This window comes from Rhinolophus sinicus, linkage group LG09, assembly GCF_036562045.2.
Source record: "Rhinolophus sinicus isolate RSC01 linkage group LG09, ASM3656204v1, whole genome shotgun sequence".
Lineage (NCBI taxonomy): Eukaryota > Metazoa > Chordata > Mammalia > Chiroptera > Rhinolophidae > Rhinolophus > Rhinolophus sinicus.
Genome location: NC_133758.1, coordinates 88,547,083 through 88,561,759, shown reverse-complemented (window position 1 = coordinate 88,561,759; position 14,677 = coordinate 88,547,083). Strand labels below are relative to the sequence as shown.

The 14,677-nt window shown below is 41.2% G+C and overlaps 1 protein-coding gene across 1 annotated transcript in view; it reads right to left on the bottom strand.

Moving 5' to 3' along the window:
- Window positions 1-212: 212 nt before the first annotated feature.
- Window positions 213-14,677, bottom strand: part of UMAD1 (UBAP1-MVB12-associated (UMA) domain containing 1) — a 191,273-nt gene continuing 176,808 nt past the window's right edge. Inside the window, exon 4 of the mRNA XM_019729780.2 lies at window positions 213-2,203. Coding sequence (XP_019585339.1) covers window positions 1,946-2,203 — 258 coding nt within the window. The 3' untranslated portion in view covers window positions 213-1,945. The remainder of the gene's footprint in view (window positions 2,204-14,677) is intronic.

The following is a 14,677-nucleotide window of genomic DNA, read 5'->3' as shown; positions in this document are numbered from 1 at the left end:
CATGTACCTTCTCCCAAATCTCTCCAGTCCTACTAAGCCAAAGCTAGTGAGCAATCTTACCATTGCCAAGGTTATTTCTTAAAACATACATATAAGAAATTTCATACTTTTCTCTGCACTACGCAAACTATTTACTTAAATATTTGCCTCCCAAAGAATCAATAACTTGCATTCAGACATGAATAATGCAAAGAAAACCATTTTTCTGGATCTGAAATTAATCAAAATGTCAGTTTATTTTAATTTACATTTATTTAAATATAACAATTTTTGTAGGCAAATGAAAATACATATAAGCATATTTATAACATGGTAGACATAAATATAAATGAAATGTATAACTATTTAAGACAAAATTTAACATATATTAGATAAATTGATGACATGCTTACATTTAGGTTTAAGGTACATTAACATGGATATTGAAAAAGATGTGCTTTCACAAAAACTGATATAAAATGTTCACATTTGTGTCAGTAATAAGTCATATTTGCTAGACTGATGTATTTGTATCAGTAATAAGTCATATTTGCTAGACTGATGTTTTACGAAAACTGTAGAGGTCTAATTTAATCATTCACCTCATATGGTAACATTATTTGTAAATGAAGCATGTTTTTGTTAATAGAAATGTTCCTTTATCTTTTAAATAATGTAGCATTTTTTTAACACCATGTCACATTTATTAAACAAACATGCATAACACATTAAAACTTGAATAATTCATGTACCCTTATGCACAGTGTTTAGTTTTGCTATAGCACTCTATCTTTGTGAAACATATACTTAAAATTTGGCACAGTTAATAAATCGTATTGTTACTATTCAGAACAAATGTAATTTAAATTTTACATGGCACAGAAAATACTCAGTTTACCTCTTCCCTTTGCAGTTTATTGACCAATGGCAGTTCTTTTCTGTTTTAGTTGGAATAAATACTGGATATTCAAGAACTGAAAGTCATATTTAGGTATTCTGCCTACAGTCTGATTAGAAATTAGTTGATTTCAGTTTTTCTAGCAATAAAACATTTCCATCTGTATTGTGGCCCACAAATTTCTAAATAACGGTATTATCAGCAATAATATGTGTCATCATGAGATGCTTTTCTTCAGGAGGCAGAGATGTTGAAAGGAAATGTGGATCTCTGCATACACTGGAACGTATGTGGGAAGGAGAGCAAATGCCAACTGAGGCAGGAGTAGGGAAGTTCTTTGGAAAGCTCATGAGCAAGCTCACGCTGAAGTAGCAGCAAGGCAGAAAACAAAGGCAGGGACGCAGGATCCTTCCTGGGGGAAGGACCGCCACGGGTATAGGGAAACTGAAATGTGTCACTCAGAGAAACAGCATCCAGAGCAGTGTTATAGCCTCCTTATGTCAGCAAACTCCCCCTACTTCTTAGGAAGAGTTTTCAATTTCCACGTCAATGTGTAAATCAAGAGTGAAGACATTAAGCTAACCGGCAACAATTTCTTATCTGAATTCATTCATATGCACTTTGGAAGAAGAAAGAGAATTACATTAATTCAAGCTTCCTCCAAACCAAAGAAGAGAATTCCTACTCAGGCTGAGGGCAGACTTCAGACTTGGCAGTAACTAAGAAAAATGCCCCAGTTCTTTTTCACAGTGCTTTGGAGATTAAATTGGAGGTGTTACATTCTGAGAACCCAGTTGAAGGAATCGCCTCCTTTCCTAAAACCCTGATTGCCTAATTTTTATATTTATTATGTGAGGGAAAGGAAGTATAATTTAAGTTCAATTTTTATACAAATATACTTAATTCTAAAAACATAGAGCGATGCACATAATGTTATTTTCTTTGCTTTATGATCTTTGCTCTCCCGAGGGCCTCCAAACCGTGACATGGCAAAGAACACCAAACAGGCTAAAGAAAACAGGCAAACTTTTTGTCTTAAAGCTATGACGGTGCAAACAAACATACAAATTACGAATCACAAAGTACTGAATTTTCAAGACTGAAATCATACCAGAACCGCGATAAGTTTTCGCTGACATCATAGGAGAGTAAATGGTCAGGAAGGTCACTGACGGTACCCTGCACCGCCAGCACATGTGGCGCCAAGGTGAAAGGCACGTCGTTCAGAAGCTCGGCCATTAACGAGCTGTTTTCCAGAGTCTGGCCTGCCTTATTTTCCGCCTCGGAGCCTGCTACAGTCACACTGGATGCGTTTTCTTGGCCAGTCTAAAAATACATATATATTTAAATCATTTAGACCTTATGGACTTGGAGGTTTAGTAATGGTAAATGTGACGCGGATATATCAAAATGATTGGGAACATTTTATATCCTACCCCATTTCTCAGATTAGAATGCAGCTATTTGCTTTACTTAAGAAATACATCGAAAGCTCTACTAGGCTTTCCTATGAGTCCTAAACCCGACCCTCTCTCAGGCCCCCTTAAATACAGACTGGCATTCTGGCTATTTCCCTAGCCCAGATAATGTCTACAAAATCTGCCTCAGCTTTGCTTAATCTGATGTGTCCTTTCAGGTTCCACAGGATTACCAGATTCCCTGTGAAATCTTATATCAACAGCCCAAAGGGACTTTGCCCATGTCAGAATGATTACAGGGCAAATCGCCTAGTATATTATTTGGCATTTCCTTCGTGTCCTTGCTAGTTGCTGTTTCAGATGCACTCATCATGTCCCCAACTAGACTTCAGCATCCTTGAGGACAAGCAGTGTGTTTGACCTTTCTTTGGATTCTCTGCCTTGCCTACTTCACTGCCTTACCCTAATATATACTTAAGAATTTACCTCGACTGTGTACCATGAGTATAGACTGATTGCCTGACTTTCACTGGAACTAACTTGTTATGTAAGTTATTCCAATAAGGATTGATATGTCTTATTCAATTTCTTTAAAGTCAGTGTACCATGCATACAGTCGTTTGCCAAAAGACGTGTGCTTGCATAGCAGCACTCTATGCAAGCCCCAAAGTGGCTCAAACCTAACTAAAATCAGTTCAGGCAAAAATTTGCTCCCCTATCCCACCTGGTTTCGTGCAGAAAACCCTTCAGAGTCTTTACAGAGGCCTAGGAGGCCCTGGGGGCCTGTCCGAACTCATCCCCAGCTGATGTGCCTGGCTCCCTCCTCTCAGCCCCACCGCCTCCTTGCCTGCGCTCATGACAGCAGCCCACTGCTGCCTCAGTCCTTTGCTTTCCTTTCCTGCTGCCCAGGAGGCTCTTCTCCCACAGACACACTGGGCTTTCCCTCATCCCCTTCCAAGCGTTGGCCCAGTTTACTTAAACGGTGTCCTGTCCTGCCCACCTCCCCGTCCTCCACTCCAGCATCCCCTCTCTCCCTCGCCTGCTTTTTTCCTCTCCAGAGTCATTAGTACCTTGTTATATATTATAGAATTTATTCTGATTATCTTCCCTTAGAAGCTTAAGGAGTTTTTGTCTCTCGTGTTCACTGCTGGATCCCAAATGCCCAGATCAGTGCCTGGTGCTCAATAAATATTTGCTGACTGGATGAAAGCAGACAGGATTTTTGCCTGTGAGGGGTGTACATTATAATGCTTATAAATCTCTAACTCTACAGGAGAATGATATTTTGTGTAAGAAATAACAATTTTTAAAAAACTTTTTATGAAAGTGTGAAATACACAGAGGAAAGGGTACATTGTAAGTTCACAGCTTGCTAAATTTTAACCAACTTAAACCCCTATAAGCAACTGGCACCCAGACCAAGGCACAGAAATGGCCCGCTCCCCCAGGAGCCCCAATGGGGCTCTTTTTCAGTCACAACTCCATGTCCCCACCTCCCGTCACCATCCAGATTTCTGACAGTATAGGTTGGTTTTACCTATTTTTGTATTTTATGTGAAAGTAATCATACAGTAGGAACACTTTTATTTCTGGCTTCTTCCATGCAACATTGTATGTAGGAGATTTATCTACATCGTTACATGTGGGATAAAAACAACACATCGTTGCAAAGGAGATATATTCAGACTGTCTTGAAAGGATCACTTTGTTGCTGTGTTGGCAGTAGGCATGGGGAGTGCAGTGGCCAGGGAAGGAAGCAGGAAGGCCAGCTGGGAACAAGATGATTGTGACGTGGATTAGGGTTGTGACGGTAAATGTGAGAGGAAACAGTTGGATTTTGGATAGATTAAGGGTAAGGCCAACAGGATATGCTGACAGAATGGATGTGGGGTACAAGAGCAAGAGTGGACTCAGGATGAAGCCCAAGGTTTTGACCTGAGTGAAAAGCGTGTCAGGGGAGCAGGGTTGAACAAGGCTATTGAGTTCGGGTTTGGACGCTGCAGGTACGTAACAGACACCCAAGTGGGGGTGTTGGTAGGCAGAGGGATATAATTTGAGTTGGAGCTGGGTGAGATCTGGTTGGGAAACTCTGACTGGTGTGTGTTTAAAAAGAGGATGAGAGGGAAGAAAGTGAAGACAAATTTGAGAACAGGCTATTTTTCTAGACATTATGCCATAAATGGAAAGAGATATGGGCCAATAGCTGGAAAGAGATGTGGAGTCAAGTGAGGTGTCTCTTCATTTTATTTTCTGTTTTGTAAGTAGGCTGAAATAATGGCAGTCCGTATGCTAATGAGAAGCTCACAAGAAAGGAAACATCGTGGAGAGTCTGGAGGGGAGAAGCTGCTCTCCTCACAGGCGTCACCCAACACATAAAACAGAGACCCTCAAGAAATAGTTGGTTAGTGAACGACTTCAAATTAACAAAGTTCCCGAACACATCCATATCAAGAGAGGGCTTATAACTTTATGTGAAAATAAAACACCAGAGTACTTTCTTAGGACTGCAAATAGAACAAAAGGAATGATACCCTGTTATGACAAAGCTTATTCGAGAAAGATCCAACATGCAGTGGACAGAACCTGCCTCCTGAAACCTAACTGGTGTCTGGGGGTCAGCCGAGAGCTCAGGTCGCAATGATGCCACAACTTCAGCCTCTGTAAAGAGCTTCACCATGTGCTGGTTTCTTCAAGATTAAGTATGCGCCAAGGGCTTTGGTCATGATGGAGCAGCAGGGCTGGCGGGGTGTTTAAGAGCATAGATTCTAGAGCCACACAGCGTGGATGCAAATCCAAGATCTCCTGCTTATCAATAAGCAAATGGCCTCGGACAAGTTACTTCGTTTCTCTGTGCCTCAGTTTCCTTAGCTGTATAATGAGATCAATAATAGTACCTATTTCATAGGATTATATGCGGATCAAATAATGTTCGTAAGTTAAAGTGAATAAATAAAATTTTTAGAAATATCAGCTCCCATTTGGCTTCAGATAAAGTCTAGGCTCCATCCATCTCTTTTGTTTTTGACATTCACTAGTGGTTCGAGGAATCTTCCCTTCCCCTCTCTGGTTCTATCTTGCCTTCTCTTTTAATCTCAGGTGCAAATGTTCCCTAGATTTGTTAGTCGCGTCCTGTACTTGAACTTTCTTTTTTCTTTCTTGTGTACAGAATGTTCTCCAGTTTAATTAGCCAAATCAATTCCCTTCTTAAAGAAAAGCATTCTTGAAATCTCACCTCCACTAAAGCACTTTGCTCTCTAAACACAAAGCTTCTAGGGTTTCCCTCTCCAGCAGCAATATTTATTTCTTTGTTCATGCTTTTATGAATCCTCATCCCTTTTCCAAGTCACTCTGTCTGCCAGAATGTAATTCCTTGAGGACAAGACTATGTCAAACTGTATTTAAAACAATAAATGAATTGAGATGTGGTTTCTTTTTCAAGTTCTGATAAAACTGCCACATGACCAGAAGGAGGTTACTTCACCCACCTGGGCTCCAGTTCTCTCTTCTGTAAAATGACTGGTGAGGGACAAAAAATGATGATGATGACGATGACAGTAACGGGCATATGATGAACACTTATTTTGTGCTCGAGTCCATGTAGGTATCTGAAATGCATTCACTCACTTAAGTCTTAAAACAGCTCTGTGGGCTGTGTACTAGTATAAGTCCCATGTTAAAAACAAGAGGGGACTAAGGCACAGAAAGGTGAAGGAAGTTGTTCCAGGTGACACAGCTTGTCTGTGGTGAAACTGAGAATCAAACCCAGTGATGTCTAATGCTCTACTACATGCTAAGATCCTGCACACATCAGACATGCGTTGGATAGACTGGCTGAGTGAATGAACAAAGCTGCGAAAATGTAGGGGACAGTGTTAGATAATATGGCAGTTACTAACATAGCATATCTGGGCTTAACTGAGAAGGAAAAAAGGACTCTAATACCTTTTACTTTTAGGAAGAAAAGACTAAGAATTCATTAAGGTACCAAATCTTAGACTGGAGGAAGGTTGAAAAGCAACTGTAATTTAAAGGGATATGTATCCCTGGCAATGACTCTACCAGAAGTCTGGGAGGGGAAAACCCCATGGACAGGGAAACAAGACTGTATGTGAGATGACCATTATTGCGACAGAGAGAATAGGAAGGTACATGGGAACACACGACAGTATTCTTTCTACCTCTGTATATGTTTGACAACTTTCCGTAATAAAAAGTTACCCAAATTAAATGAACTTTAAAAATACCATGGACAAAGGGTTCCACCAAATGCCTCCTAAAAGGATCTGAGTTTCCGTGGTGCTGCGCGTGCTACTCCAGCATCCACCTCCTAACAGTTGGCTAGAGTGCAATGTTACAGTCTCCAAGGAGGCGGCCTGCCCCCTTGGCAGCAGGGTGAGCGCCATGATGCAGCTGCTGTTGGCACGCTGGAAGCCGGGAGAGGAGAAAATTATAAGGCAAACAAGAATACGTCCCACAGAAAATGTGAGTCAAAATTCAAGGACCCCACACCCACTAAACCGGATCGCTAAGTCTCCAGTTTGGCAGCCAGTGGAAGGAGAGGTGGGGGCTGAGGGCTGAAACAGGTGCATGGGTTCCCCTGCAAAAAGCAGGCCCCTCTCTTAGACACAGTCCTCCCATTTTTTCATCTGCATAATAAAACGGGTCTTTAAAGGGAAGAATAACTATGTTAACCACAATAGAGCAAGAAGAAAAGAATCAATTAACCTTATGGTTAATAACCAAATTTAAAAAAATTACTTCAAATATTACGTTTGTAAAACATGCCTTTTTTAAAACAGTTTTTATTTTTCAATTACAGTGGATACACAAAATTACATTAGTTTCAAGTGCACAACACAGTGATTTATATAACTTACAAAGTGATCACCCGGATAAATCTAGTACCCACCTGACACCACACATAGTTATTACCATATTATTGACTATATTTCTTATGCTATACTTTCTATCTCCATGACTATTTGGAGTTTTTGTTTTGTTTTGCTATTTATAACCATACGTTTTCAGTTTTTTTGTTTTTCCTCCTATGTACATTTTTATGAAAATATTACTAACACACAATATTATGTTTCAGGAATACACAATAGTAATTCAACATTTATATACCTAAAGAAGTGATCACCATGATAAGTCCAGCAACCTTCTGACACTGTCCTACGCTATCACAATATTGCTGACTGTATTCTCTATGCTGTAAATTACAGCCCCATGACTTGTTTTATACCTGGAAGTTTGAACCTCTTATTCCCCTTCATTTTTCCCCTCTACTTTAAAAGTTTTTCAATTACAGCTGTCATTCAATATTATTTTATATTATTTTTAGGTGTACAGCATAGTGGTTGGACATTTGTATAATTTAAGAAGTGATCCCCCCGAATAGCCTAGTACCCCACCTGGCACTATACATAGTTATTACTCTTTACTGACTATATTATTTATGCTGTACCCTACATCCCCATGGCTACTGTATAACAACCAATTTGTACTTCTTAAACCCTCCCCCTTTTTCACCCACTTCTAAACCCCCTCCCATCTGGCAACCATCAAAATGTTCTCTGTATCTATGAATTTGTTTCTATTTTGTTTGTTCATTTATTTTGTTCTCTAGATCCCACAAATAAGTGAAATACTATGACATTTATCTTTCTCTGTCTGACACATTCCACTTAGCACAATACCCTCCAGGACCATCTATACAGCCGCCAATGGCAATAAACCATTCCCTTCCCTGACAGAGGAATATTTCATTGTATATATGGACCTCCTATTCTTTATCCATTCATCCATTGATGGACACCCAGACTGCCTCCACATCTTGGCCATTGTAAACAATGCTGCAATGAACATATGGATGCACACATATCCTCGAAATAGCAGTTTGAGTTTCTTCGGATAAATACCAGGAAGTGGGATTACTGGGTCCTTCTTGTCTCTTGTTATAGCCTTTGTTTTAAAGTCTATTTTGTCTGGTATAAGTATTGCTACCCCAGATTTTTTGTTTGTTTGTTTCCATTTTCATGAAATATCTGTTTGCCTTACTGTCAGTCTGTGTGTGTGTCTTGATCTGAAGTGAGTCTCTTGCAGGCAGCATATGTAAGGGTCTTGTTTTCCTATCCATTCAGCCACCCTATCTTGATTGGAGCATTTAATCCATTTACATGTAAAGTAACTGTTGATAAATATGTAGTTACTGCTATTTTGTTATTCATATTTCTGATCTTTTTTTTTTTTTTTTTGGTCTTAAAGATTCCTTGTAATTCTGGTTCAGTGTTGGTGAAATCCTTTCGCTTTTTCTTATCTGGGAAGTTCTTTATTTGTCCTTCAATTCTAAATGGTAGTTTTCCTGGGGAGAGTACTCTTGGTTGTATGTCCTTGCTTTTCATCACTTTGAACATTCCCTGCCAATCCCTTTTGGCCTGCAAAGTTTCTGTTAAGAAATCAACTGACAGTCTTATGGGTAGGTAACTAACTACTTTTTCTTGCTGTTTTTAAGATTCTTTGTCTTTAAGCTTTGGCATTTTTATTATGATGTGTCTTGCTTGGTGTGGGACTCTTTGGGTTCATCTTGTTTGGGACACTTGTGCATCCTGGGCTTGTATGTATATTTCCTTCACCAGGTTAGGGACATTTTCAGTCATTATTTCATCAAATAGGTTTTCAGTTCCTTGCTCCTTCTGGTACCCCTATGATGTGAATGTTAGTATGCTTGATTTTGTCCCAGAGGCCCCTTAAACTATCCTCATTTCTTTGGATTCTTTTTTCTTTTTGATGTTCTGTTTTGGTGTTTTCTGCCTTGTCTTCTAAACCGATGATTTGATCTTCTGCTTCATCTAATCTACTGTTGGTTCCCGCTAACATATTCATTTCAGTTACTGTATTATTTATTTATGACTGGTTCTTTTTTATGGTTTTCTATCACCATTTTTATGTTTCCTATCTCTTTGTTGAAGTTCTCTCTGAGATCACTGGGCATCCTTATAATCAGTGTTGTGAACTCTGTGCCTGGTAGATTGTTTGTCTCCATTTTGCTTAATTCTTTTTCTGGAGCTTTGTTTTATTCTTTTGTTTTAGACATGTTTCTTTGTGTCCCTATTTTGGCTGCCTCCCTGTGTCTGCTTCTATGTATTAGGTATGGCTCCTATATCTCCTGCTCTTAGTAGAGTGGCCTTATGTAGTGGGTGTTCTGTGGGCCCAGGGGCACAGTCTCCCTGGTCATCAGAGCCAGGTTCTCCAAGTGTGTCCCTTGTGTGGGTTGTGTGTACCCTCCTGTTATAGTTGAGCCTTGCTTGCTGTTTGAACATCCTTAGGCTGATTGGTTGTGAGGACTGGGCATGACCACAGTGGAGGAGCTGTTGTGCAGGGGCTGACCACACAGAGCAAAATTCGCTTTAGCAGGACCCAGTATGCCCTTTGGGTGTGTCATCCCCAGAGGCGGCTGGGTGATGCTCTGGCTGGGTTGGAAGCTGGACACCAGGTGTGCCAGCCGTGGGGCCTCCTGGGAGGGGCCCCATTGCAGGCCAAATTCATCTGCAGCCTGTTTCCTGCCTGGAGCCACCTGGCATGAGCTACAAAGCAATGCACAGATGGCCACCACTCATGCTGGGTGTGGAGGTGTCCCGAGAGGCCAAGCTGTGAACCAAGGCTGGCTGTCACTAGTGCTAGGCTTATGGGGCACACCAAAGCCAGATGCTGCTTTTTTGGGTTTTGTGAACCTTTGAAAGATTTTTAGGAAAGTCTGTAGCGTGAGCCAAGCAAGCCATTTATACGGAAAAGTCACTGGAAATGACTTGGGTGGGCCCACAAGTTGGGCGGAGTGGGATCTCAGGGAATCACAGCGAATGAACAGTGTTAGCCAGGTTGATGGAGACTCAGATATGGTGGCCTCCTGCATCTACATGCCGGGAGTGGGGAGGACTCAGGGACAATGGCTTCCTCCAAGTCTTCTGTCCAGGAGAAAGCGGCACTCTCTAGCCCTCGCCTTGAAGCCAGACCATTCGGATCCTCCCCATATGTCCCTGGCGCCTTTTGAGCTGCTGCTCCAGCACTGGAGCTCACAGCCAGTGAATCTGTATATAAGCCCAAGTACAATCCCTTTAAGAGGATCATCTGGGACTCTAGCTGCCCTTGTCTCACTCAGCAACGATCTCTGCTGGTTTTCACAGCCAGAAGTTATGGTGACTTCTCTCCCTGGCACTGGAACCCTGAACTGGGGAGACTGGTGTGAAGCTTCGACCCCTTGCTCCTCTGGGGGAGGGAGGCACCTCCGCAGTTGAGATATCCCTCCTGGTCACACGCAAGTGTAGGACCAGCCCATTCTGTGTCTCTTCTCCTACCAGTCTCGAGGTGGCTTTTTCTGTGTGTCCATATTTGTAGGGCTTTGGTTCAGCAAGACTTCAGGCGATTCTCAATGACGCTTTTTCTGTAGTTTAGTTGCAATTTTGATACAGTTGTGAGAGGATTGGTAAGCATAGCATTTACCTACTCCACCATCTTGACCAGTTCTCCAAAACATATTCTTTATTTTTGTGATTAATCCTGTTCACAGAAGTGCTGCTATGATAATATTCCTGAGTATAAATTCCTTGGTATAATCTAGCTTTAATACTTCTTTTTCAAATGAGTGTTTTCCCTTATGTAGTTTAAGTGTGAGCGTACCATGTTATAGTGTCTAATTTTTTTTTTTTAATCTTAGGGAGAAAATAAATTTCCCTATCAAGATCATTACAACAATGTTTACAGTTAATTAGCTGTTTCCATGTTTGCATAAAAAGCGTTTCTTGTTCATCAGTTAACCTGTTAAAAGTGGACTGAACAAGTTTATCTTGTGTTCCTCACATTGTGTTATCTGTGTTTCAAATAATTCCAAAAGGTTTCTAAGCATTATTCCTCCCTTTCTTGCAGAGGGGCTATAAAAAACTCATGAGGTTCAATCTGTAAAATCTTTTCAGAACTTAGGGGAAAACACACTCCAAGAATACCAGGCAGAGCATACTTTTTAGTAAAGCCTCTGAAAAACCAAGTCATTTCCCTGGAGCAGAAGGCTAGTGCACCCTCATGAACCTCACTCCTAAGTGTTGAACGCAGAAAATGCAGGCCTAAGGACAACTACATTTTTTTTCTGGCACAAAAACCCCAATAACCACCCTGAAATCTAGGAAGGGGTGCCAACTTTGAAAACCCACTAACAATTTGGAGATTTCATCGACTTGGCCATACCCGCCTAATGGGTGAATATTTTATTAATATGAACATCACCCATATTTGGCATCTTTTATAACCTCCTGCTTTTTTTCTGCAACCCATGCCTCAGATAAGGAGAGATAAAATAGTATCCTATAAAAGCAAAATATTGAAGCATTCACATTTACAAACCAACCTTAAGCAAAAACAGTTACAGAACCTATTAAAAGAACATGAAACCAGGTATAAAACACCCACCTAACATATTCCATTTACATGCAAAGAAGGGAGCTATAACAAGCATATTTCTAGAAAACGAGATATAGTGAGACGTAATAGCAAGCTCTGGCTGTCTATGCCGTTAAATTCTAATGTCTATAAATAAAAGACATGTTTCTTTGAACAATAGCCTGAGTAGGCAACACTGTCACTTTATCTCCCCAGATAACTATCCATTCTATTCTGGCTTCAGCTGGTATCTGCTTGCATTACATCAGCTTCTTGATGGGAGTGGGGTGGGGGGTAAATCTGAATCCGAAACATCAGGGCACAAGAGAAGGTGATACAAGCAATGGCATAATTAAGGCAGTACTCAAGCTTCTTATTTTTTCTAAAAACCTGGTTGCTAATAAATGTTTGGCTAGCTGATAAAAGCCAGAGGGTTGGTCTCTTACACCTATGTAAGTCCTAAGCAATAGTCTCTCACTTGGGAGAAATTATATTGAAAAGATAGAGACTGTTTCTGATTTTTCTGCAAATCCCCACTACCCAGCACAGGAGTACCTGCACGTGACAAGTGGCACTGAATCTGGTCCACTCGTTTCTCAGATATGTTAGGCACCCAGACCTGATTTGTAAATTGCGGGATTAGACCAAAGATACAAAGAGCCCAGAACACTTTACCAGTGAGGGGGAGAAAGCTGAATTGACTGAAAACCTGTGTGTACCACGTGACCTGGGCTTCTAATTCCAGAATGCTATATATTTGAGTAGCAAACTAAGAGGCTAGATTAGAAAGAGGTTTTCTTTATTCCCATTCCTTTCTGATCTCCGATATCATTTCAGGTTCAATTTTGGCTCATAATTTTTTCCCAACAGTTTGTTCTCTTTCCTCTTCTTTCTTTTTTCCTCAGTATTTCCACCTTCTTGTGCTGCCTGCTTCTCCCATCTTTCTTAAAAAAGAAAGAGAAAGAAAGAAAGAAAGAAAGAAAGAAAGAAAGAAAGAAAGAAAGAAAGAAAGAAAGAAAGAAATTAAGAAAGAAATTAAGAAAGAAAGAAAATAAAGCTCTCCTGACTTCCTCTTTTCAGGACTCCAGCTGAATATATACAAGTGAAGAAGGGGAAGGAAGCCGGCTGTCACTTGCTTCTGTAATCTGTTCCATGAATTCTTGGAAAAGTGGCTTGACTGCAGCCGGAAAATCTGTGCAAGCCAACTCGAGTGGGGGAGCAGTGGAAAGAGGAAAGAAGCATTTAAGGAAAGGAACCAGCAAGAAACAGTGTGTTCAATGCAGGATCCTGTTTATACTGGTTTTGAAAATATAAAAGGCTGTTCCAGTGATTTAAAAAAAAAATTAAAAAAATTAGTTTATAGAAATTCGTATCTCTAACCTTAAACTGACCAGAAATCTCTTGTTTTCCCAGTAGGCCTCCCCACCTCATTCTTCACAGGACACATTTCACCCTTTCGCTTCTCTAGCCCTACATGACACCTTCCTCCTCGCTGTCAGCAGGTGGGCCAGACTCCTACCTAACAGAAAAAACAGGAACCAGTGCGTGAGGCTCTCCTCTACCTTCTCCACCCCCCAAATTGTATTTGCGTCTGTACCCATCTGTGCTTTGGGCAAGCTGCCCTCCTACCCGCTTGCCCTCTCCCCTGGTCCTCCACCCCGGTCCGGCCCCCATTCTTCAGGACATGGCTGCATCAATTAGAAGCCTTCTCCCAATGGCTCATCTTTCTTATAATCAATTCGCCATTCACAGAAAATTCTCCGTAAGTCTGTCTCACTCATGCAACTTGGAGCTCCCACACTGTCTTTGCACTTTTCTTCACAACCAGGCTGACACCACTGTGGACAGTGGCTTTCTGCTCCACTCTTCACCCCTGCAATGTGCCTCCTGTCTCTGTCCCTCTGACACTGCCTTTTCCAAGGTTACTAATAATCACTCTTTTGCTAAAACTCAGAAGAGGTTTTGAAGTGCTCATCTTATATGACCTCTTTGTGGCACTGAAGATTGGTGACTCTGGGGTTTCATTTCTTGGCTTCTGTGCTGCCTCTTAGTTTTGCCTTCTATGTGTCTATTCTTTTGCCTATTTCTGACTTGATGGTCTTCTCCAGGCCTCGTTTCTGTTCCTTTATTCTTCTTCGTCTCAGCGCACTTCCCTGGATGAGCTTATCCATATCCACGCTGCCTAGTGGCTTATTCCTCCACTCCTCAAACGTAAGTAAGTATACGGATACATGCACGTGCGCGCGCACACACACACGCGCGCACACACACACACACACACACACACACACACACACACACACACACCAATCTCTAACCCAGGTTTCTATCTAGAGCTCCTAACCCATATGTTCAACTCCCATTATAGACTTTTTTTTTTGGATATTCCATAGGAATCTTAAACTCAACATGTTGTAATCCTGGCTCTCATCTCCTTCCCAACTGTACCCTCAAGTTAATGTTCTTTTAATATTTTCTGTGTCAGTGAAGGTTACCAACATGGGTGCCCAACACACAAACCTGAATTATCCTTGACTTCTCTCTCCCTGTCACTTCCTCCATCCACTCCATCCAGCACATAACCAAGCCCTACTGACTTTGCTGTTTTTAATGTCTCCCCAAATTTCATGTTTCTTTGCAGGTCCGCCGTCACTCTCTTCTTGTAGGCCATTGTGGTCTCCTGCCTTGGATGTCGCAAGAGTTTCCCACATGTGGCCTTCCTCCCTACACTATGTGTCCCTATCACAGTGTCCCGATCACCGGGGGTACCTGAAACGCAGGCTTTTCCTTTCTTAAAACTCCTCAATGCCTTCAGAGAAAAGAATAATCTCCTTATAAGGAAAGAATAATCTCCCACATAAGGTGTGTGTGAGCTGGCCTTGCTTATCCTTCCAGTTTCTTTTATTAAACTCTTTACGCCATCTCTATCAAGGTATTGGCTAGTATCTAAACA